Here is a 23754-nt window from a genome sequence, read left to right as displayed (position 1 = left end):
CAGAGTAAATAAAGGTTACGGATAATGTGGCGTGTAAAGGACTTAGTGTGAGCTTATCTCACTAAACAAGTACTGCTAAGCAGTATTTGAAAAGCGTCTTTGATTGTTCTACAAAGTCATCGGCACTTTGTTTGAGTCTCAAAATATTCACTCATCCGTCAAACAGGAAAGTTTATATTTTTTTCCCACTGTTTTATCTAATAATAAAAATTGACCAAGTATGTTTTAATTAGACAGCACATCAAGCATTACAGTGCATTCCATTGTAGGACAGTTATATTTCTATTTAAAAGCAAAATTTGATTAGCTTGCAATTAAAGAACTTCACTCGACACTCCAATTTTCCTCGGGATGTTTCGCATATATCCATATGAGTCTTTCAATAAAAAAAAAAATCAGCAAAAGTATCTGTTCTTTGATAAGAACTTAGCTCTAAGTACTGTTATCAGAATATATTCTGTTTATCCTTCCTGGTGCTTATCTGCATCACTCTCCAAAATTTACACTAATTTACACTCATCAGTCAAACACAAGATTTCTCTCCAATTTTCCTCGGGTTTTTTCGCATATATCCATATCCATGAGAACCATTTGAGCGTTGTTTTTTACTATCTAAAGAAATAGGCGTGTCATTATATGGCAATCAATGTTCTAAAGAACGCTAGAAATGTTCCATTCAAATGGAGAATTTTACCACTTCAGTGAGAGAGAGAGAGTCAAAAATGTCATCCTGTTACATTGCCGGGTATTACTTTTTATCGCATAGGTTAGATGGCTCGAAATTGCATAAATTGCATGGAAATCATAATAAAAATATTTTCCATTTTTATTTTTCTATGGATTTCATGACTTCTTTTTTCTTGGAGGCAATTTCATAATGATATTTCTTCTTTAATAACGTGTTTTTATTAAATGAAAAACAAATATGAATGTCTTCTTCCTCAACATTCATTTTAATTTTTTTTAATGATTTTGTTATTCATTCTTTTGACATTTAGATTTATTTCTCATTTGTCAGTGGTCTCTCGCGGTTTAAAAATTTATCATATCCAGAGAATGCTTTAGAGTATCGAATAAGAGACATACTCAGCATATGCAGGAGAAAGTGGAATATTACTACATAAATAAGGAAAGTTGACGATGGAAAGGCTGAGTCATCTCGTTTATCATACAGTTTATTTGTTAGTTGTCCCTATTCGTCTATGACAGATGTGGCAGACTCTTTGGTGTCTTTTATTTCGAGTTCACTGGAATATAACGAGTCGACATATGAATGGAATTAATTTATTGTTAATTGATAAAACGTCGTCGATATATCTGAATATCGAGTTGAAGGCCACGGCAAGTGTTTTTTTTTTTCTCATGTAGATGTTTTTGAATAAATTCTGCTTCATAAGAATATAAAAACAGCTAAGAAAGGTGCACAATTAGTTCCCATCGTAATTCCAACAGTTTGTTGGAAGAACTGATCTCCAAAGAATACATAGATGATGTCAATGAGGAATTCCACACCATTACAACATCAACTTCAAAGTACTTTTGTGTAGAATCAGAGTGATTATTAACAAAGTAATTTTAATGATCACCAAGATATGAAAATTTCGAACTCCACTTTTATTGAAGAAGCAATTGTCTACGGTACCAAAAAGCCTAATTTTAAATTTATCGGGAGGAATGGATCTATAAATAAAATCTAAATAAAACTTTTCCTTTGAAAATCTAGGCTAAAATAATTTAATTACACAAATATATATATAATATGATGTGAGTTCTGCATTAGCTACCTTAATCATCAAAGCTTCGTGGGGTTTAGGTATCGTATAAAAAGTATTTAGCAAACTTTAGGGGAACAATCATTGGAAACAATCATTTATTTACTTTGTTCTTTACGGGTACTGTCAAAATTTAATGCAAGGACATGCGAATTCAGTATGCTGAAATCATATAAGCTAAGGCCATAAAAAAATCTGCCCATTTTTTTTTTTACCCCCTGATTTTTTTTTTCCATTTTTCTTCGTCTTGATTCTGATCGGGATCGATATTCAACTTACAAGTACCATTCAATTCCCGCGAAAATGTCAGCGTGGCCGACAGCAAGACGTTTGCATGGTTTGACATCTAAGATGGTAATTAACTGATGTAATGTGTATTAAACAAGGATGTGTAATAAGAGAATTGTTCATTTAAATGGACCTTTACTATGACTTTTATTTGGGCAAAATAGATACATGTAAATCTGCACCGATTGATCAGGTCAACAAAAAATGTGTACAACAAAAAATGTATGAAATTAAATTTGTAATCTAAAATCTGCCCGCTCGTCTCGCTTTTTAAAAAAATTGGATATGAATTTAGGAATTTTTTGTATTACGACCGAATAGTTTTTAGGGTGGGATGCTCTCTTACTCTTCAAAATTTACTTTAAAATTATCTGCAGAACTGCAGCTCCCCGAAATGAAAATGTTGTCAGACCGGATTTGCATTTTCAGACCAGCGAGTTACCAATTTTTCAAATAATTTAAAATATAAGACATAGATGTATATAATATTAAAAGGCACGTAAAATAATGTATGATAGAGATCTTGTTCCTGTACTGCTAGGTCTAGAGTTCAACCCCGGGTTGGGGTGGAAATGGGTATCCTTATAAAGGTGAATTTCTTTGTGTGTATAATTAAAGCCGCAGCAGTGGCCAATCTGTTTGTGGTTGCATGTGTTAGAAGGTGTACCTAGGGAAATGTGATATTTTCTTTATTAGTTTGCTCAAATAATTTGTTAATGATAACATATAAAAATTATGAGTATGATTTTTTAAAAATTTGCTTGGAACTAAGTCTGTTATATTTGACAATTTTTTTTTTTCATTTTATCATCAGATATTAACTTATGACTTATTTATGAAAAGGGGTTTACATTAAGTATTCCCCAACATGGAAGTGTGTAAGATATAAACACAAAGCATTAGATATTCTGGATATTAATATTTCAACGGCAAAAGTGATGAAAAAAATTGTAAAGTTGGTACAACTGTAGAACAAGTAAATATTGTTTTGAATATGCAACAGCTGAGAATGACACAACAATGTCTTCACTTTGACTTTATTATGTTGTCTATCACCACCCTGGTCCCATGCAACATAGACTGCAGATCATCAGCATTATCACCTGACAAAGATCTAAGATATCAGCACGTGGATCTGAATATTAACAATACATCACTGATTTTATATCGATGAATCAATATGAGTAAAACACATTTCTATTTTAATTATTTATCTTGCAATTTGTGTGCTTTTGTTTTCTTTATTTCTTTGAAGACAGTCTGAAATATCTTGCATTTTTCTTGGACACTTACTTGTGAAAGTACTTTTTGAAAATGCATAATTTTGTTTGTATATGCTTTGCATATCAGTTTAACTTGTTAGGCTTTGAATTGATGTAAACATATTTTATATAATACACAGGCAGTGTGGTAAGCAGGGTCACTCCAAATCATGGAAGTCTATGTGGAGAGACGAGACTCCTTATCACAGGTACAGGCTTCTCCAAAGATAACATTAACGAGGGTAACAAAGTACGCCTGGTGTCATCCTCAATGTCTTATGATTGCCCTGTCCTCAAGGATGGAACAACAGAAGAGGACATTACCTGCTATACTGTGTAAGCTAGATTCTTATATTGCATGTATTTGTAGTAACTATGTTATAAACTGTAATATTAAATGATTGTGGGTCAAAAATTAGGCAATAAACAACCAGTGCACTTACCAACCATAATATATTTAAATTTTCCTGCATGGTAGAATGCAGTGGATCCAAATAGACTCAAGTCTAAACCAAAATTTTTCCCCCATATAACATGTATAAAGGAAAATTTAGAATTTATGGAATGCTTCAATGTCATTCTTTTTCAGACCTGGAATGAAGCAAGATAATTATTATGTTAGACTGAATGTGGATGGGAAAGACGTTCCAGTTAACAGTCATTGTCGATATCCCACAGACTGGCGATGTCGAGTCACTGTAAGAATATTTCTTGCAATTATTAAATGCATACAGGGTATAAATTAATTAAAAAAACAAAACAAAACAAATAATTATACTAAAAGGAGACTGGATAAGTAGCAACAGTTACATGTATAAGAATTTCAATGACTGGCAATATTTGGGTTTTTAGCTCACCACAACAAAGTCCAGGTGGGCTTATGTTACAGCCCCAATGTCAGCATCTTTGAGTTAAAAGTTTTAGAGGCAAGTCCATTCCCAATTAACTAAAAGCTTTACCTGAACTAAACTTGTATGAATGATGCATCTAAGGATGCATAGTACCAGTCATCTGCTTCAGATGCTGGATCTGATGTACACTTTTATGATGAATGATGTTTAAGTTTTAGCAGCAAGTCCATTATACCAAGTTATAACTATAAACTCTATCATTAGTAAAATTGCATGTATGATGCATCAAGGAATGCAGACTACCAGACAAGCTTTAGAGACTTCATCTTATATGCATTTTTGTGGGAGAATTAAAGAACATTTTTGTTTGCGGAGCTATTCCCAAAGAACAATTAATCGTTCCAAACAGTTGCATAGAATTGTTACATCTAGGGATGCACTCTACCAGGATGTTTACTCGACGTGAAACATGACATATATATAACATTTGACATGGTGAGTTTCTCAATCATTCATACCTATGATTTTTTTTTACTGGGAGGGATGTGGAATGGATTATTTCATTTTTTTTATTTATTAAATTGCTAAGAAATAAAAATAAAGGGATAAAAATGAAACATTAGCAAGTGTATTTGTATTTCTCAACAAACATCAGTGTAAACAAGCAGATTCAGAGAATTAGCGTCTCCCACTTTCAGGGTTTTATCAACTGGGGTGAAATGAACAACTGTCCTTATGTCCATTGTGATAAAAACAAATTATATAGTTTTAAAGTAATATTTTCTGATGCAAACATTACAGCCAAGTTAATTTTTTTGAAAAGTAGGGCAAACTCCAAGGTCATGAAGTAAAAAATTATAGTTCATTTGGAAAGATCCTGACAAAGAAATGTGCATGTAAAAATATTGAAGCCTGTTTTTTCAGATACTGTACAATAGCTTCAACCAAAGTTAAAATATTTTAAAAGTTAGTGAAACTCTCAGGTCATGGTCAAAAATGATGGTACATTGATTTAGAAAGGTCCTGTCACAGGTTTTGCACACAAGAAACATGAAAGCCCTCATCTCTAATTCAAAAGTTGCATGTATTACTACATATAAAGTTAAAACTTTTGAAAAGACTGTCATACTTCGAAGTCAAGGTCATGAGGTCAAAAAATACATTATGTTTGAAAAGATCTTCTCAAACAAAATACTCATTTGGAATATGAAAATGCTGTCTTCTTTTATTCAAAAGTTATTACATGTATTAAAGTTAAAATTTTTATATGCCCATCTTAAGATGTATTATGTCATTGCATTCATGTCTGTCTGTCTGTCTGTTTTTAGCTTGTTTCTTGTCCAGCTCATAACTTTAACAAGCATTCTGAGAGTATTGCATTAGCAATACTAGTCCCCTACCAGCAAGTGTAATCTGGTTCCCGTTAAGAATTGCAAATGCCATAATTCCGTCAAAAATAAATGAAGCGGGACGAAATGCAAACTTGATCTATAACTAATCAAAGTTAAGTCACATACCAAAAATCAGCTCAATATCTGAAAGCGTTAAGAAGAAAATTGCAGAAAACCCCTAAAAATTGAAAAGGCCGTAATTCCGTCAAAATTCAATGAAGCGGAACGAAATGCAAACTTGATCTGTAACTCATCAAGATACACCCACATACCAAAAATCAGCTCAATATCTGCAAGCGTTTAGGAAAAAAGTGCGGAAAACCAAGTGGGACAGACTGACAGACAGACAGAGGGACAGACAGACAGATGGACAGACAGACAGACAGACAGACAGACAGATGGACAGACTCAGAGGAAACCTATAGTCCCCTCTGGTTTCACCGGTAGGGGACTAATAATACGAGGCCTAGATTTATCAAACGTTGTCAGCTGATATATCTTGGGAAGAAGGTGTGTCACATATTAAAAGACTAAAAGTAGGTCACAGTGATCTTTAATAAAGATGCCATGGCCAAATATGGAAAAATCCTGTCCAGCTCATAACTAGAAAACTGTTGGACCTAGAATAATCAAACTTCGTCAATTTATGCATCTTAGATAGAAGTTGTGTTGCATCCGATTTAAAGGTCACTGAGACCTTAATTATGGTGAATTTAAAAAAAATATGGTTTTTAACTTTTAATTTACACAATCACATCAGATAGGACTTAGAGTATATCTTATATCTAAGAGTATTGCAGTAACTTTGTTAAAAAAAATGTAAGATCAAGAAAATTACACATTTTTTTCATGATATACTATCATGATATAGCAATCTATAACAAATATAATGTTTCTTTTGCTAATAATAAGAGAAATTCCACTTCTTCCATGGATGTAATTATCAAGCAGTGGTCAAGGAGGATTTTGCTAACAGAAAATTGCATGTCAAATTAGAGAGAAATTAATAGAGTTTAGTGTAAGGAGATTTCTGGTAGAGCATCTCTTGGGAATTTGGCAGAGAAATTTAGCCTCTTAATTGAAATTAATAGTTTATGTCAGATTAAAAAGTTTTTGTTGGCTAGCCATTACTTTCAAAATAAATTTGGTGTAAAATAATTAAAAGTAATTTGATATTGTATAATATATTTTTATGCCACTGCCATGAAATGGTCGGGGTATATAGGGTGTTACCCTTTTCTGCCATTCCATCATTCTGTTTTCATTCATTCCGTTCATTATCTCTACAACAGTTGCACACATTCAACTCAAATTTGACATATCAGGATACGTCATAGGAATATGCAGGTCATTTTTTAATTTGATCATGGTCTGATGATTTTTGACAGAGTTATCCCTCTGCTCTCTAACTCTTGTAGGGATGTATGTTTAAGGTTGAAATAGCATGTGAAGTTATTTTACTAGAAAATACAGGCCGAGTTCGAATTTGGTCATAGTACGACGATTTTTGACAGAGTTATCCCTCTTGAACTTAGAAAAAAAATAAGAAATTTTTAGTTTCAGCTCTCTTTTGTAAGGATGTATGTATAAGGTTGAAATTGAATGCGCAGGTATTTTACCAGAAACTAAAGGTCAAATTTGAATTTGGTCATGGTCCAATGATTTTTGACAGATTTATCCCTCTTGAACTTAGAAAAAATAAGAAATTTTCAGTTTCTGCATGCTTTCTAACTTTTGTAGGGATGTATGTAAAAGGTTGAAATTGCATATGCAGGTATTTTACCAGAAAATACAGGTCAAGTTTGAATACAAATTTAAAACTAAATATTGCATTTGAAATTTTGGCTGCTTGCAGGGGCATTCATGGTGTTAACAACATGTCGTTTAAATTTTTATATCTCTACAACAAATTACAGAGTGACATGTCTCAATAAGAATTTTATAGTCTAAAGAATAGATATAATGATTTAGTGTTTTGATGTTTTATTAGACTGTTATACATTAGGAATGGAAAATTCTTTGAAATTTAAGTTTATCAACGTTGACTTGATTTCTTTTTTGCACTCTAAGCTGTTTATGATAATTGAACAATATTTACAGGTGTATCAAACGCTGTGGTGGTGCACTTTAGTGAAAAGTAGGTCAAAGTTCAAGGTCGTGAGGTCAAAAATCTAAGTATATTTGAAAATTGTTTTATCATGGGTTACATGCACCCATGAAATATAAAAGCCCTTTATTTTCTCATTCAAAAGTTATTACCATGCAAACTTAAAATTTCTGAAAAGTAAGTCAATCTCTAATGTCAAGAGGTCAAAAATTATTGTACATTTTGAAAGGTCTTGTCACAGGTAATGCATGTGTGAATGAGAAAGCTCTATTTTCTCTCTCTTAAAAGTTAATACCAAGATTCAAGTTTTTGCAAGTGAAGACAACAGACAGAAAGATGAGAATTGAATGAGATATATTGTTTCTGCACTTTCTCAAAAGTTGGGAGCAATAAAATTTACTACACATACTGTACATGGGTTTGTAATGTTTCATACTACAATTCTAAATGTAATTTTCTTACCTGTAGATAAGGTCACATAATACTCCTACAATAACCTCTGTTGAACCCAGCTCTGGCCCTCCTGAAAGTATTATCAAAATCAGTGGTAGAATCATCACCGACAGATTTGACACGAATGTGGAGAAAGCCATGAATGGGAGAACAGAAAAAATAGCCCGAGTTTATGCTGGGCCTCAGCTTTGTAGTCTTAAGGCAGAAAATGATGCTTTGTGAGTATACTGTAGCTTAGATCAATGAAAAAATTGCTTCAAGTGGGATATTTATATGTAACTTTTTTGGGTTTTTTCACTGCCTAGAGAATATTCTACACTTACATATGTATCTGTACGAAAACATTGCCAATGTCCATAAAACTCTGTTTCGATCTTCTTTCAGTTATGGAAAAGCAATGAACAGTGAGAATACCTGGGACTGGAATGGATACATGAAGTGTAAAATGAATGGAAAATTTGTTGGTAAATTAATGATACAAGTGTATCATATTGTCAACATGATTATTTCCTTTCAAGCATCTTTCTAGTTCTAAGAAGGCATGTGTAATAATTGAAATATTCCAGTCTTTGTGTTATTTATACCTATGATATTGCATTCCAATGTTACAACCATGTCCCTCCTTCAGTATTATGGGTTTATTTCACAATAATCCAATTTTCACCTTCTCTGGGAGCATTATAACCAATTTTGCACGACAAAGTTTACATAGACTCTAATAAACCACTGGGACAATCACAAAAATAGGACTTTATATATCAAAATTAACAGTGTTCTGGATTATTTTTGCAGAAATTATGACACACAGAAAAAAACCATCATATGACAGTTCTATAAGTACCTATCCCAGTTTCTGATCATTTGTAAATCAGAGTTTTATCCCTATCACTTTAAATAAGTTGAGACATATTTTATGTCCGTACATTAATATTCTTCTATGAAGTGTTCATAACAGTATCAATAATTCACAAGCTCACAATTTGAAGTTTTGTTTTAGGAAACCAGAATGTGAGCTACATTATAAGTGGATCATTTGGGAGGTAAGATCCCATATTTAATGAGAACTTGATAACGAAGTCTGCTACATTATAAGTGGATCATTTGGGAGGTAAGATCCCATATTTAATGAGAACTTAATAACAAAGTCTGCTACATTATAAGTGGATCATTTGGGAGGTAAGATCCCATATTTAATGAGAACTTAATAACAAAGTCTGCTACAGTGGATCATTTTTGGGGGGGGGGGGGGGGGACATCCATATTTAATCAGAACTTAATAATGTGACAAAAACCGCTACATTTATTCATTTAATTTGAGAGGTACGTAAGATCCATATTTAATTATAATTTTGATGTAACAAAGTCCACTACATTATGAGGGATTATTTGGGAGGTAAAATCCATAATTATTCAGAACTTTGATGTAACAAAGTGCGCTTACAAATGTTATACATAACTGAACAATGCTATAAATAAAGAAGGATAAATTTTATCTCTTTCGAATAGATATATTACATTATATTCTTTTATATGATGATTAAAAATAAATGTACTTGCTTTTTGACTTCAAAAAGTTGGGGGGGGGGGGGAATAGTATTTAGTGTATTCTCTCTTCAAAGTTTGTGTTTCATGAAATATTTTCTTTGTATAGATCTTGCAGACCCAACACCTTGTTTCTCAGCCGAACAAAACAGCTATACTTATTCCAGACTTATGCAGAGGTAACCTCAGTATCGCCGAGTGTTGGCAGTATTCATGGTGACACCATGGTAACAATTACAGGAAAGAACTTTGACCAAACTCGATCTCCAGCCAAAGTGAAAATATCAGGTACTCGTCTGCTGAGGTTTCAGATCATTTTTACACACTTTACTTTAATTAAAATATCCGTCAAGTGCTGAACACTTGATTTTCTTTAGAAGAATTGTTATTGGGTAATCTGATGATTCCTTTTTATGTACACTGTACAGATATTTTGCATACATATAGGCATTTTGGAAGGGGAAGGGCAGAGGCTAGGGGACCTAGACACGATTGAGACACATATTTTTCTTACACAATAAATGTACATGCATGTATACATAGATGTAGAATATGTATAAAAAGAAATCATCTGATTGTATTTATTCGGTTAACAACAATATTTATAAAAGAAATCACAGTCAAAAGCCACATCGACAACACAAACACGCTATGGATATTTAAATAGGTGAGACCATGTGACTTCCAAAAGCCAATCAAACCCTGAGGTGAAAAACGTGAAATTACCATTTGACATAATTTGTATCGTTCTGAATTGCAGTTCAGTCATGGTGATTCCCGCATGTATCCCCAGTGTGCTTTCTTATATAAATACCCTGCTTTTGGTCTTTTTATTCTGTTTGGTACTGTGGAATCATTTTAATTCATGGAGGTCAATGTTCATGGGCAAACAAAATTTTATTGGCTCGTGGGGAAGTAATTTCATGGGTAACTCGTATATACAGAAGATTCAATGAATAAATATGTTGACAAAATAATTGTTTGTGTGGATAAGGGTGCCCCACGAAATCCACGAACAATGGTCCCCACGAACATTGATGATTCCACAGTATTCTTTTTTATACCCAGAGTCACTTGGGTATTTTGAAGTACTTCCTTCATGCGATTTGTTCACAAAATCACCACACATGTGCTAGGTTTGCATTCTCTTTTTTTTTGTGTGTAATCCAACAAAAATTACTTGTAGCGTATTTATATCTTTTAAAAGACATGCACCGACATTGACAATATAATTTTACCAAAGTGGAAACTTTCTATGGAGGATTATTTTTCAAAAACAACCAGAGATATTTTTTTTTTACCATAACTATCAGACCAAGTGACTTTAAGAGGAACTTCTTCTCAAGAACTACAGGGGCCAGAAAAGTTGAAACTTAATTGAATAAGCTTCTTGACGTAGTGTACATGTATAGTCAATCTGTTTAAATCATGGCCCTTGAGGATGGTAGGGCCATAATAGGGGATCAAATTTTTACATAGGAATATATAGGAAATTAATCTTTAAAAAAATTCTTCTCAAGGACAGCAAAGCCGATTAGTCATATTGATATGAGAGCATCCTCAGGTAGTGTAGATTAAAGTTTGTTCAAATCATGACCCTGGAGATAGGGTTGCATATGGGACTGTACAATAGGTTGGGCTGGGTATAGGCTGGAAATTTCACATTTGCAATATACTGCAAAATTTTTAACTGTATTGCGATATGGATTGCAATATTTTCAGTAACACTTAAAATGATCTTTTCTTATTTTATTAACCTCCATTTATAAGCAGAGTTTATAAAGCTATTATAAATATGTCGTATTTTACAAAAAAAGCTTTTGTTGAATTCAATACAATTTTGCAAAGAAATGCAATCATCAACAGCAACCTTACTGTTTGGTACGATTGGAAACATTTCTGACATCTTAAATTTCATATTTTAACCTTAGTAATCCCAAGTCCAGGCATTTTGTCGGAATACCAATATTGAAAAAACGTATTATGTTACATAATACTATTACAAAAAATATGATATTTTTTGCCAACTTATCACAATATACCAGAATATCAATATTATTGCACATGCAGCCCAAACTAAAGACGATCAAAGTTTAAATGGGAATATAAACAATTTTTTTTCTCTTATAAACAAAAAAGGCATTTATTACCGATATTGATACATGTATGCAAGCATCCTCAGATTAGTTAGATTTAAGTTTGTTTAGATCAGAGCCACTGGGAGTAGGTCAAGGCTACAATAGGATCAGAGTTTACAAGGGAGTATGTAAGAAGAAACTTTTCAAGAGTGGCAAGGCCAAACTAAATTTATAAATGAAGAAAACATTTGTAAGTTGTTTGGGTTTAGTTTTTAGCTCACTTGATTTGAAAGCTCAAGTGAGCTACTGTGATCACCTGTTGTCCTGTGTTCATCCTTCTGTTTGTCAAGTGAGCTTTTCTGATCACGTTTTGTCTGGCATCCCTCTGTCTGTCTGTCCGTCTGTAAACTTTTCATATTTTCCACTTCTTCTCAAGAATCACTTATCCAAAGTTGGTACAAAACATTCTTGGGTTTAGGGGATTCTAAGTTGTTCATATGAAAGGCCAAGACCCCTTCCAAGGGGAGATAATTAAGAAAAGACAAAAAATAGGATGGAGTCATTAAAAGTCTTCTCTAGAACCACTGGGCCAGAAAATTTTAATCTTATATGAAAGCTTCTGGGGAAGTGTAAATTTTAAATTGTTCAAAGCATGACATCCAGGGGTTGGTTGGGGCCACAATAGGGGATCAAAGTTTTATATTGTAATGTATAGGGAAAGTGTTTAAAATCCATCTTCCCAAGTACCACTGGACCAGAAAAGATGAAACATGAAAAGTTTTCTTAGGTAGCGTAGATTCTAAAATTTTCAAATCATGGTCCCTTGGGGTAGGTTGGGGCCAAAATAGGGCATATAAGATCTGCTCAAGAACTACTGGACCAGTAAAGATGAAACTTGTGTGAAAATATTATGTAGATTTTAAATTGTTCAAATCATGGCCCCCAGGGATAGGGTTGGGCCACAATAGGGGATTAAAGTATTACATGGGACTATATAAGAATTTTTATTGAACAATTTTCTCAAGAACCTCAATAGAACCATTAATTTACAAACATTCCCAAGTTGTGTGAATTAAATTATTTTTTCAAGTTATTGATCCTGGCTTAGAGTTTGGTTAACTTGGGATCCATCATATTTAACATAATTTTTAGCTCTACTGGTCAGAGACCAGAAGAGCTAATGCGATAGTAAGGTGTCCATCCGTCTGTCTAGCTGTCTGTCTGTCCGTCTGTCTGTAAACAATTTTTCAAAACGCTACTCCTCCTACAGTTTTGGTCTGATTTCAATATAACTTGGCACATAAGTAGACTACACTAAGATAATAATTTAGTGCATTGGTGTTTGGTTTTGATGAACGGTATTGCCATGGTTACTAAAATAGAAATTTCTGTGAAATTCCTTTAAAACGCTACTCCTCCTACAGTTTAAGTCTGATTTCAGTATAAATTGGCACACAAGTAGACTACTCTAAGATATAAAATTTGGTGCATCGGTTTTTGATTTCCATGAACGGTGTTGCCATGGTTACTAAAAATAGAAATTTCAGTGAAATTTCTTTAAAATGGTACTCCTCCTACAGTTTAAGTCTGATTTCAATATAACTTGGCACACAAGTAGACAACACTAAGATACATAATTTGGTGCATCAGTTTTTGATTTCGATTAACGGTGTTGCCATGGTTACTAAAAATAGAAATGTCTGTGAAATTCCTTTAAAACACTACTCCTCCTACAGTTTTGGTCTGATTTCAATATAACTTGGCACATAAGTAGACAACACTAAGATACATAATTTAGTGCATCGGTTTTTGATTTCCATGAACGGTGTTGCCATGGTTACTAAAAATAGAAATTTCTGTGAAATTCTTTTAAAACGCTACTTCTCCTACAGTTTAAGTCTGATTTCAATCTAATTTGGCACACAATTAGGATACACTATGATACATAATATGTATTTCAGTTTTTGATTTCAGTGAATGGTGTTGTCATGGTTACTAAAAATAAAGATTTCTGCGAAATACTTTCAAAATGCTATTCCTCCTACAGTTTTTGTTTGATTTCAGTATAACTTGGCACAGAAGTAGACTACATTAAGATACATAATTCTATTTATTGTTGCATGTTGCAAAGTTTCAAATCCAAGTGCTATTTTGTTATACATACAGACCAATAGAGCTACAGTCTCATCAGAGACTTCTGGTTTGTCTTTTAATTTGATTTACTTTACACACAGGTCAAAATTGTGAAGTGAAGTCGGTAACAGCGACACAGATAACATGTAAGACTCCCCCCAAACCAGGCACCTCCTACACCAAATTCCCAGGTAAAGTTCTGCTGTATTTTACTCCATGCAGGCAAAGAATTGGTGTTAAAACTTGAGTTTGAGAGTAAGAGATTCTTAAGGAACCAAAAATTATTTAATAAATTGGATTTCTTTTTTAAGGAAACCGTGGGTTGTGGTTGGAAGTTTGGAATAGAACCAGCAGACATTTAGATCGACTTGATGAAGTTTTAACATTCAATGAGAGTTATAATGACTACAGTAGATCCCACATAGACAACACAGACTTTGATTATAATTTACATGACAACTATGTCAACAGACTTAGTGGATTTTTTATTCCTCCCTGGAGTGGACATTACTCTTTTGCTATCAGAGCTGATGACGTAGGACAACTGTACTTCAGCAACACTAGTAATCCAGAAGATATGGTATTATAATAAAATAGAGATGTCGATTTCTCTGTCAGACATCCTCTCCATTCCAAGAATCAATTTGCATATTTTTGAGAGAAAATTTTGATTTTAACTTTTGCAACGTCACAACATTTTGATTTTGTTAATTTGTTATGATTTTTTTTTTCAGGAAAAAATTGCTGAGTGCAAAAGATATACTACCAAATTTACAAGATGGCCAGAGCAATTGTCTAAAAAGTTTACACTGAAAGCAGGGGAAGCGTAAGTCACTCCTTTTTAGCTCACCCAAGATTTAAGCTCAAGTGATCTTTCTTGATCACCCATTGTACAATGTCTATCCATGTAAATAAACTTTTCACGTTTTCAACCTCTTCTGTAAAACCACTGTGCCAATTTCCATCAAACTTGCTACAGAACATCCTTGGGTTTCATAGAGGATTCGTATTTCTTCAAATGAAGGGGAGATTACTAAGACATAGTAAAATTTTTGTGGCTCCTTTTAAAAATGGGCCAGTAAAGACAAAAGTGGAAACTTCCTTAGTAAGTGTAAAAAAACATTGCATCCATGGTTAGGTAAGGGCCACAAAAGGGGGTCAAAGTTTATTATAGTGATATATAAGAAAAATCTTTAAAAATCTTTTTCTTAAGAGCAGCATGGCCATGGTTATTCATATTACTGGTAATATGCAAGCATCCTCGTTTAGTGCAAATTTGTGTTTGTTCAAATCATGACCCAGGTGGGTACGATGGGTTCACAATAGTATATGAAAGTTTTACATATAACAAAAATCTTTTACATTTAGGAAAATTACATACAGGAAAAAATTCTGTATAAATATCTTCAAGAACAACAGGGACATTATTACTGCATGTAATATTAATGTGCATGTATCCACAGGTAGTGCAAGAATCCCCATGTTGTGGGGATTAAAATTTGGTTAAGTCTTGACCTTTGGAGAAAGGGTGGGGCCAAATTTTTCATGGAAATATACGTATAGTAAAAAAAACTTACTAGGAATCTTTTGTTGAAAAACAGCATGATCAGTTAAGGTTACCCATGTAGCTGTTTATGGCCCATGGACCTCTTGTTAACATAGTGTGAAGGTTCAGTTTTGCCAAAAAAAGTTGTTCAATATTTTTTAACTAGTCAGGTGTTAATTTTGACCATTCCTCAACAGCTATTACATGGTGATACTGCACAGAGACTACTCAGGGCCTGAGAGAATAAGAGTTGCTGCCCGGTTCTATCAAACAGATTTGACCAATCAAAGCACAGCTTATGCTGAGCAAGAACATCAAAAGATAGAAGTGAGGTCAACTGTTGTTAGAGAAGTACAGAATATTTCACTGGTCACTGAAAGTGCCGGAGCAGGAGTGAATGAGGTCCAGAAGGTACAGATCTGTGATACTGCACAGAGTGGAGCACAGCTGATGTTTAGGATGGGGTTTTATAATGTATACACAGGTAACACCTACACTGTATTGTTAGGCATTTGCACTCTACATGTATTGCACTTTGCTGAAGTTTGACAGTCACCCTGCACTTTTTTATTTAAACCAACACAATTCCAGAGAGAATTTGACACCACTGTGTGTTTATGATTATTTTTCTGTGTGGCATGTTTGGGTATATCCAATGGAGGAAGAGAATTTTTCACTTTATGATTCTATTGAAATTTGGGGGGGGGGGTGTAAAATTATATTTTTTGCTTGTTTAAGTCTTGTTTTTAATTTTAATTTTTCTTTATTTTTGTTGTAGATATCCTGACCTCTCAAAGCTCAATCAGTGAAATAAAAAATGCTTTGAAATCTCTGCCAATTTTTGATTCACACGAGTCAGTAAATGTCATTAATAAGACAGAGAGTTCCGGCTGCTTGATAATGTTTGTGGAGTTCATTTCAAAAAGAGGTACAAAAAAGGAGTAGCCACTATTTTTTGATATTATTGTTATATATATATATATATATATATATATATATATATATATATATATATATATATATATATATATATATTGTTTTGGCAATTTATATTGTTTTATGTACTGTAAAATGAGAAAATTTGTTGCACTACTATTTTTAGTGCCTTTGGCGCAAGCTCCCCATAACACTAAATTTTATTGTGCGCTAACAGCTTTCTAAATATTAAAAAAAAATTATGTTCAAAGCAATCACTTATGTATAAAATGTACATGTAAACCGGAATGCACGATTACGTAATGTCGTAGGTCACTGAATTTTTGTACACGCACTGGTAAACTGTAGGATCAATCGAGAAATTTCTGCCAAATTATAAATTAATTATTAAACTATTATTAGTTGTTACCCGGTTCTTATCATTATCACATTCAAAGTTGGGCTTCTCGCCGTGTCAATCATCTATTGTCTCAAGGTAAACAATGCGATTAAGCATGGCGATCGACCCTGATGACCTGATTATGTTTACCAGTTATCCAAGTTACTTTCCTTCAATGCATGCATGCTTTTAATATGAATAAAATGCATGAACACCCATAATCATTTATTAAAGTACAAGCACGTTTCCTTTTATTAAAAAGTTTAAAATCGAAGTGCTTGCAACACCCCGGAAAAGTGAATGAATGTTTACCTGTGTACGTGAGTTAGAAATTGTTACTATTGTGTTTGCTTGCTTGAGTGACCACAAAATCAAATACGGGCATGGGTCAAAGGAAAAAAAATATCACATTCATATATTTTAATGACAAGCGCAAGCACTAAAATTTATTTGTGCCCATGCATTCCCACTTGCATTTGCGCTAAAATACTTATGTGCCAAATTTTCTCATTTTACAGTATTTTATATATAATGTTTTAGCAATTTATTAAGAAAAACATTTTTAAAGTGGGGGATTTTACTTTACTTCTGTCTGTCTGTCTGTGTATGAGTAACACTTTTGTTTCCAGATGATATCTCACAAAGTACTTCAGCTTTTTCAATGGATTGATTGATTGTTATTTAACGTCCCATTCCAGAATTTTTCACTCATGTTGAGATGTCACCTACTTTAGGTGAAGCACCAAAAATTTTGACCAATGCATGGTGCATGGCCATAGCAGTTAGGGATCTTTATCATGCCAAGACCTACCATGACACCTGACAAAGGTTTTAAATATCTCATCCAGAAGACCTATGACTTTCACTTCTAGTGCTGCTTAATTGGCTACCCTTGTTAAACATCTTAGGTTTGATGCAGTACCAAGTTTGAGAGGTTAAACATCTTAGGTTTGATGCAGTAATCCTGACCTACCTATAACAAGCACTTGATCTCTTTAATAGGCTTTTTCTATGAAATAATATATCTTAACTCCCTTTGACTTAATAAAAAGGTCCTATTGATTTGAGGGAAAAGGTCAAGGTCAGAATATCAAATATTGCAAACAATGTTTCCAGATGATAACTTTAGTTCTCTATGAAAATTTGCACTGGAATTTATAGCATTACTCAGTTTGACTTTAAAAAACCCTCTTGATCATGATTTTTATGACAAAGGTTAAGGTCAAGGTCAGAAATTCATATAATTATTGCATAACCTAGTTTTAATGGAAAAATTTAGTTCAATCTTTTTTCTTTCTTCATCTGCTTATTTTTTTTTTTTAGGTCTGTCACTAAGTGCATGTGTAACTAACTATATAATGGTATACATTTATAGTGAATGTTCAATTACTTGTTATGTGAGAACTATTTAATTTTGAATTACTTTGAAAGAATAGTTATTAGACACAAAATATAGCAACCTAATAATTTAGTTTGTAGTCACTCTGCAGAATAAGTAGAACGCGATGCATTGATTTGAGAAAGATTATAAAAGTGACAGTACATTTGTAGAGGTACTTAAATATTATTCAATAATATTTTATATTTATTCTTCACAGGTAATTTTGAGGATTTGAAGGTTGTTATGAAGAGCACAGGAATTGCTGTGAATATTTCTGTAGAGGAAGTCCAGGCAGGGAAGCCCACTGGAGAGTATATTGCCTTTAGTATGGCAGGGGTTATCTCACCTTTGTTTTCTGGAAAGCCAACCAAATCACAGGTTACGAATACATCTCACAGTATGATTGCATGTTTTATTAATTTGTTACAATGTAATAACAATACTTCACAGAAAGTGTAATTTCTTCTTTTTAGTTCATTGAAATGAACTTTTCTGATCACAATTTGTCCATCATCCTTCTCTGCCTCTGTCTGTAAACTTGTAACATTTTCAATTCTTCTCCAGAACCTCTGGGTCATTTTCAACCAAACTTGCCACAAAGCATCCTTTTGGTAAAGGGAAATAAAGTCTGTTCAAATGAGGATTCACGCTCACTCTCAAGGGGAGATACAGAGCTCCAGATAATTTTTTACCTCAAAGTGTATTTACTCCCTGATTTTCAAATCAATGCAGATTTTGCTTTTCAGCAAAATAATCAAAGAGTACTTTGTTAATTTATTGCTCTTTTGACATCTTATGTGATTTTTAGCTTGTTATCGAAATAAGTGTTTTTGAAAGAGGAATGTTTTTAAAAAAAAATAAGGAAAGTTTCAGTATTTATCAATTAGATTAATGAAATTTCAAAAATTTTGTCAGCTTTTAGCTATAACTAAGAAACATTTCGTTTCTTTCACCAAAAAGACCATTCGGTAGGCAAAGTTACCAAGGGCACACAGAACTCCATTTAAAATTAGGTCTTTATCGATCATAGTTAGAGTTACCAAGAAAAATATCCTTCCTTTGGCCAGATAAAATTAATCCTTAGATTTTCATCCCAACCTGCCCCTCTAAAAATGTCCTGCCCGGTTGTTTTTGTTCTTGTTTTGTTTTGTATTTTTTTTTGTTATCTAAAATATATGTTAGGTTTTGCTATATATTAATTGTTAGCATCGATCGAGGTAAAAGTTTTAGAGTTATTCCGTTTGCATTAAAAGTCACGTGGCGCTATTTATGTTTGTTTGTTTGTATGTTGTTTAATGTCCCTCTCGAGAATTTTTCACTCATATGGAGACGCCACCACTTGCAGGTGGAGAGCTGCAAATTTTGTCCTATACTCGGCACTTACGACCATTGAGCAGTGAGGGATCTTTTTTGTGCCAGCACCTACTGCGACACGGGACCTCGGTTTATACGGTCTCATCCAAAGGACCGGTCCCCATGTCCCACAGTGGGATTCGAACCCACTACGTAAGGATCAACTCCTTACTCCGCAACTCTAGAGCAGACTCTCTAACCACTGCGCCATGCGGGCGACGCGCTATTTATGGCAAAGGAGCATGTGGAAAACAAAAAAGCAATTATTTTCAAACATAAAGGTTGTCGGCGGACTTCAATGATTATTGCGACAAAAATGTTAAACATACAAGAACTGTTTAATTAACAGTGATAAAGACCCCGTGCGTGTTTTGTGCAATTTTGAACGAAAATTTGGATATTATATGAACAGTGGAAATCTGTGATATTTCCTGACAAAATACGCGTATTTAATATTCAAATCTTTCTCCCGATCTGGAAATCGGTCTAGGTTATTCCGAATACATCAAAATTTCCTTTTGATAAAAATTCAAACACTGAGCTGACCTCAATTCATATTTAGTTATATCGTACTTGTATCATTCAATCCGTTGTATGCAGTACTTTCGTAGTGTAATGCTTATTTATGATTGCTAATGCGTAATTGTAGGCCCTGTTTTAATTTTTAATGCATATTTTGAAAAATTCAATGCATATTTCTGCAAATACGCACCTTATCTGGAGCTCTGGAGATAATTAAAAATTAAAGAAAATTTTATGGCATTATTTAAGAACTATTGGGCCAGGAAAGAGGAAACTTTAATGAAAGCTTTCTGAAATACTGTCAACAACTTTTATTTGCATACAAGAAATATTCGCAACTTTTACAACCTTTATTTTACTCGCCAATATATTTCATTGCGAACTATTTATTTCATTGTGCATTTGTGTAGATTATTTTCTTGGTCGTGAAAGTAAGTCAACATGGATAGATTTCAAACTGACAAATCACGAATAAAAGTTGTCATGAATAATAAGTTGGTTTACAGTAGTGTAGATTCAAGTTTGTTTAAATCATGGTCTCAGGGAGTAGGGTGGGGCTAGAGTTGGAGATCAAACTTTAACATGGTTATATATAGGAAAAAAACTTTCAAAATCATCTTCTGAAGGAAAGCAGGGCCATGGTTAGTCATAGGTATTGGTATATGGATCGAAGCATCTTCAGGTAATGTAGAATAAAGTGTTTTTGCATCAAGGCTCGTAGGCAAAGGGTAGAGCTACATTAAAGGATCAAAGTTTAACATGGTATTAAATGTTGTGTGGAAAGTTGTGTTTTTAAATTCATCCATAAGGGAATAAATTGGAATCGTAAGACTAGATCAAACGTTTAACTTATAATAGGAATGTATTGGAAAATTTAAAACTTTAAAAATCTTTTTGGGCTGGGATAACAAAGCTTTCATTTCTTATATAAATTTACAAACATGTTCCATGTTCACTTAGTGTATAATTCAAGTGTATGCAAATCAGAATGGGGCCCACAAAAATTGTACACAATTTCAAATAAAAATATACTGATTAATTTCCTTGATACTCAAAGACAAACAATTGTGTCTTCATATCATGTCAGATTGATGGTTTGCAATACAACACATTATTCTTTTAATCAAGTTTTCTTTTGAAAAATGTTTCAGCTTAAATAAAGAAAAAGATGTCAGTACTTGACATGTAAATTATTTGCTACAGATGGACAATGGCTTAGGCCAAATATTTGCAAGCCGGTGTCCCAATGCCCTGGGTAATCCAACGAGTAAAGCGATACACCATGGCTTTGAGTCAGATGTTCTGCCAAGTGGGATGTCAGTAGGCACTATTGTATCAGACGTGGAAGCATTTTGTGGAAAGAAATGTGTCAAAAATCCCAATTTCCTGTACTATGACAAGAATAATCCCATCTCTTTAGGACAAAGTGTTAAAGTGGTTAGTATAAATAATATAAAAATGCTCAGTGTCAATAAAACTATGCATCATTATAGCATCCACAAGTCATTTTACGTTATTTATTACACTATGTAACAATATAGTTTCCAGCTACAATAAATGAATGTACATAGAGAAAAATGCATATAACCCTTATATATCCTTATAACTCCCGATACACCCCAGTATATAAATGCATATAACCCTGGTATATCCTTATAACTCCTAATACACTCCTGTATATAAATGTATATAGCCCTTATATATCCTTATAACTCCTGATACACTCCTGTATATAAATGCATATAGCCCTTATATATCCTTATAACTCCTGATACACTCCTGTATATAAATGCATATAGCCCTTATATATCCTTATAACTCCTGATACACTCCTGTATATAAATGCATATAGCCCTTATATATCCTTATAACTCCTGATACACTCCTGTATCAAACCTAGGACAGATGTTGATCAAGGACTAATATGTATAGTGTTAAGAAAGGTACATATTATTACATGTATATATAATTTATACTTGTAATAACATACAAATACTATAAATAATTTAGGTTCATTACAATTTTCTTTGTGAACCATTTTTAACAACACTTCTTATAACCATTTTTAACAACACTTCTTACAACTTAAATAGAAAAAAGGGAGGAAATTATCACACGTTTATGACATCAAAGTAAACAATTCATCATTCAATGCATTTTATCAACATTTTATCACTGTAAAAAATAAACTTTATTTTAAGTATTACCATGCCTGGACAAGTAGCTTCCTTTTCAGACATGATTTAGTCAATGTAAAGTTTTCAGTAGACATTATAATTTAAAATAAAGAGTTATTTCCTCTTTACCACTGGGGGCGTATGCTTTAAGATTCCTTAATCATTATTTAATCAAATTTGTTTTAACACAATTTAATTCAACAGAAAAACGCAGAAGAATTTCAAACCAAATAATAGAAAATCCCCCTCTGTAGTTATGCATGGCTACAGTAGATCACTTGATTTTTGCAACATCTTATTTTTGCAGGATTGTTGTTTGGTATTTATAAGTGAACTGAAATTTTCAGGAATTTTGGTTATATAAGGAATCACTGTCTAGTTAGTAGAGTATGCCAGGGCATCAATGGTAGTTGGAAACGTGGGATAATTTGCATAACAGGCGAAGCCCGTTATGCATAAATTATCCCATGTTTTCAACTATCGTTGATGTCCCTGACATACTCTACTAACTAGTCAGTGATTCCTTATATTTCCATTTCATTGTGAAATAAAATTGTAAATTTAGATTTTAAAAATGTAGACCAATAGATTTAAATTACATGCGGCATCACATGTCAATTTCAATAGTCCCCGCCCACTGACATCAAACACAAAGACAGCCGCACAAGATTTACATGCATATTAGGCCTTCTTAGCTCCTGACCTTTCGCTTGGCGAAATTTACATTACAATAGAATGATCAAGAAATCAACTCTCCTAACTTTCAAAGAGTTATCACAGAGAAAACAATTAGAAATGGAAATATTGCTCTATATATTTTTTAATGGTAGAATTATAAATGCATGAGAATGAAATTTTTTGCAAGCAGACAGTCTCACGTTAAATTACGCAAAAATAAAGTTCTTGCAGATGAAAAAGTGATTACAGTATATTGATATAGCATGGGGTTGTCAGGCAATTATCATGATCACAGATGCAAAAAGCCTAAATATTTATTACTATTTATTGTAATAGCGAGCGCAGCGAGTGGCGCAAAGCACCGCTCGTCACTGCGAGCTCTAACGACAACACCTGGGCAAAGAGAAAATTCGGACTACTGCACATTCATTCAATAAAATTTTTTTCCACAGTAATTCTGGACCCACAATGCATTGCTTCTTGTTCTTGCTGCTAACTTCGTTCGCGCGGTTACAACAACTAAAAATTCACACAAAATAAACTCACCTTAATTTAATAGATATTGCATACAGATAGTAGATTAAACGTTCTTTGTTAAAATCTTTGCACTTTTTAAACTTTGTTTATGGAAATGCAGCTAACATACAACGTCATGTGACGTCACGGTCTAGACGTTCCAAATGTCTCGTGCGGTTTGAAGAGGCAGATCTTAACGAATGAAGAGAACAATGCGCTCGCCCCAACGGTCACACCGTCAACATATTATATAGATGTAGTGATTTTTAATATTTTTTTTATTCCATTTAGTTAGTTTATCAGATCTACAAACTTAAGCTTAAGCATACCTGTATTTATATATATGATGTTAATACCTCTACTTGGATTAACAGCCAATAAAAGTCACT

At 33.3% G+C, this 23754-nt stretch overlaps 1 protein-coding gene across 1 annotated transcript in view; it reads left to right on the top strand.

Moving 5' to 3' along the window:
* Positions 1-2928: 2928 nt before the first annotated feature.
* The window catches only part of LOC133178063 (fibrocystin-L-like), an 84567-nt gene continuing 63741 nt past the window's right edge, over positions 2929-23754 (top strand). Inside the window, exons 1-14 of the mRNA XM_061312830.1 lie at positions 2929-2938; positions 3463-3658; positions 3912-4020; positions 8140-8342; positions 8509-8588; positions 9122-9164; positions 9776-9954; positions 13979-14068; positions 14189-14457; positions 14612-14703; positions 15621-15907; positions 16202-16351; positions 18337-18497; positions 21198-21431. Of these exons, the coding sequence (XP_061168814.1) occupies positions 2929-2938; positions 3463-3658; positions 3912-4020; positions 8140-8342; positions 8509-8588; positions 9122-9164; positions 9776-9954; positions 13979-14068; positions 14189-14457; positions 14612-14703; positions 15621-15907; positions 16202-16351; positions 18337-18497; positions 21198-21431 (2103 nt within the window). The remainder of the gene's footprint in view (positions 2939-3462; positions 3659-3911; positions 4021-8139; positions 8343-8508; positions 8589-9121; positions 9165-9775; positions 9955-13978; positions 14069-14188; positions 14458-14611; positions 14704-15620; positions 15908-16201; positions 16352-18336; positions 18498-21197; positions 21432-23754) is intronic.

This window comes from Saccostrea echinata, unplaced genomic scaffold, assembly GCF_033153115.1.
Source record: "Saccostrea echinata isolate AGI-Se365-2 ecotype Australia unplaced genomic scaffold, CSIRO_AGI_Sech_v1 ptg000002l, whole genome shotgun sequence".
NCBI classification, from domain to species: domain Eukaryota; kingdom Metazoa; phylum Mollusca; class Bivalvia; order Ostreida; family Ostreidae; genus Saccostrea; species Saccostrea echinata.
This window is presented reverse-complemented; position numbering and strand designations above follow the sequence as displayed.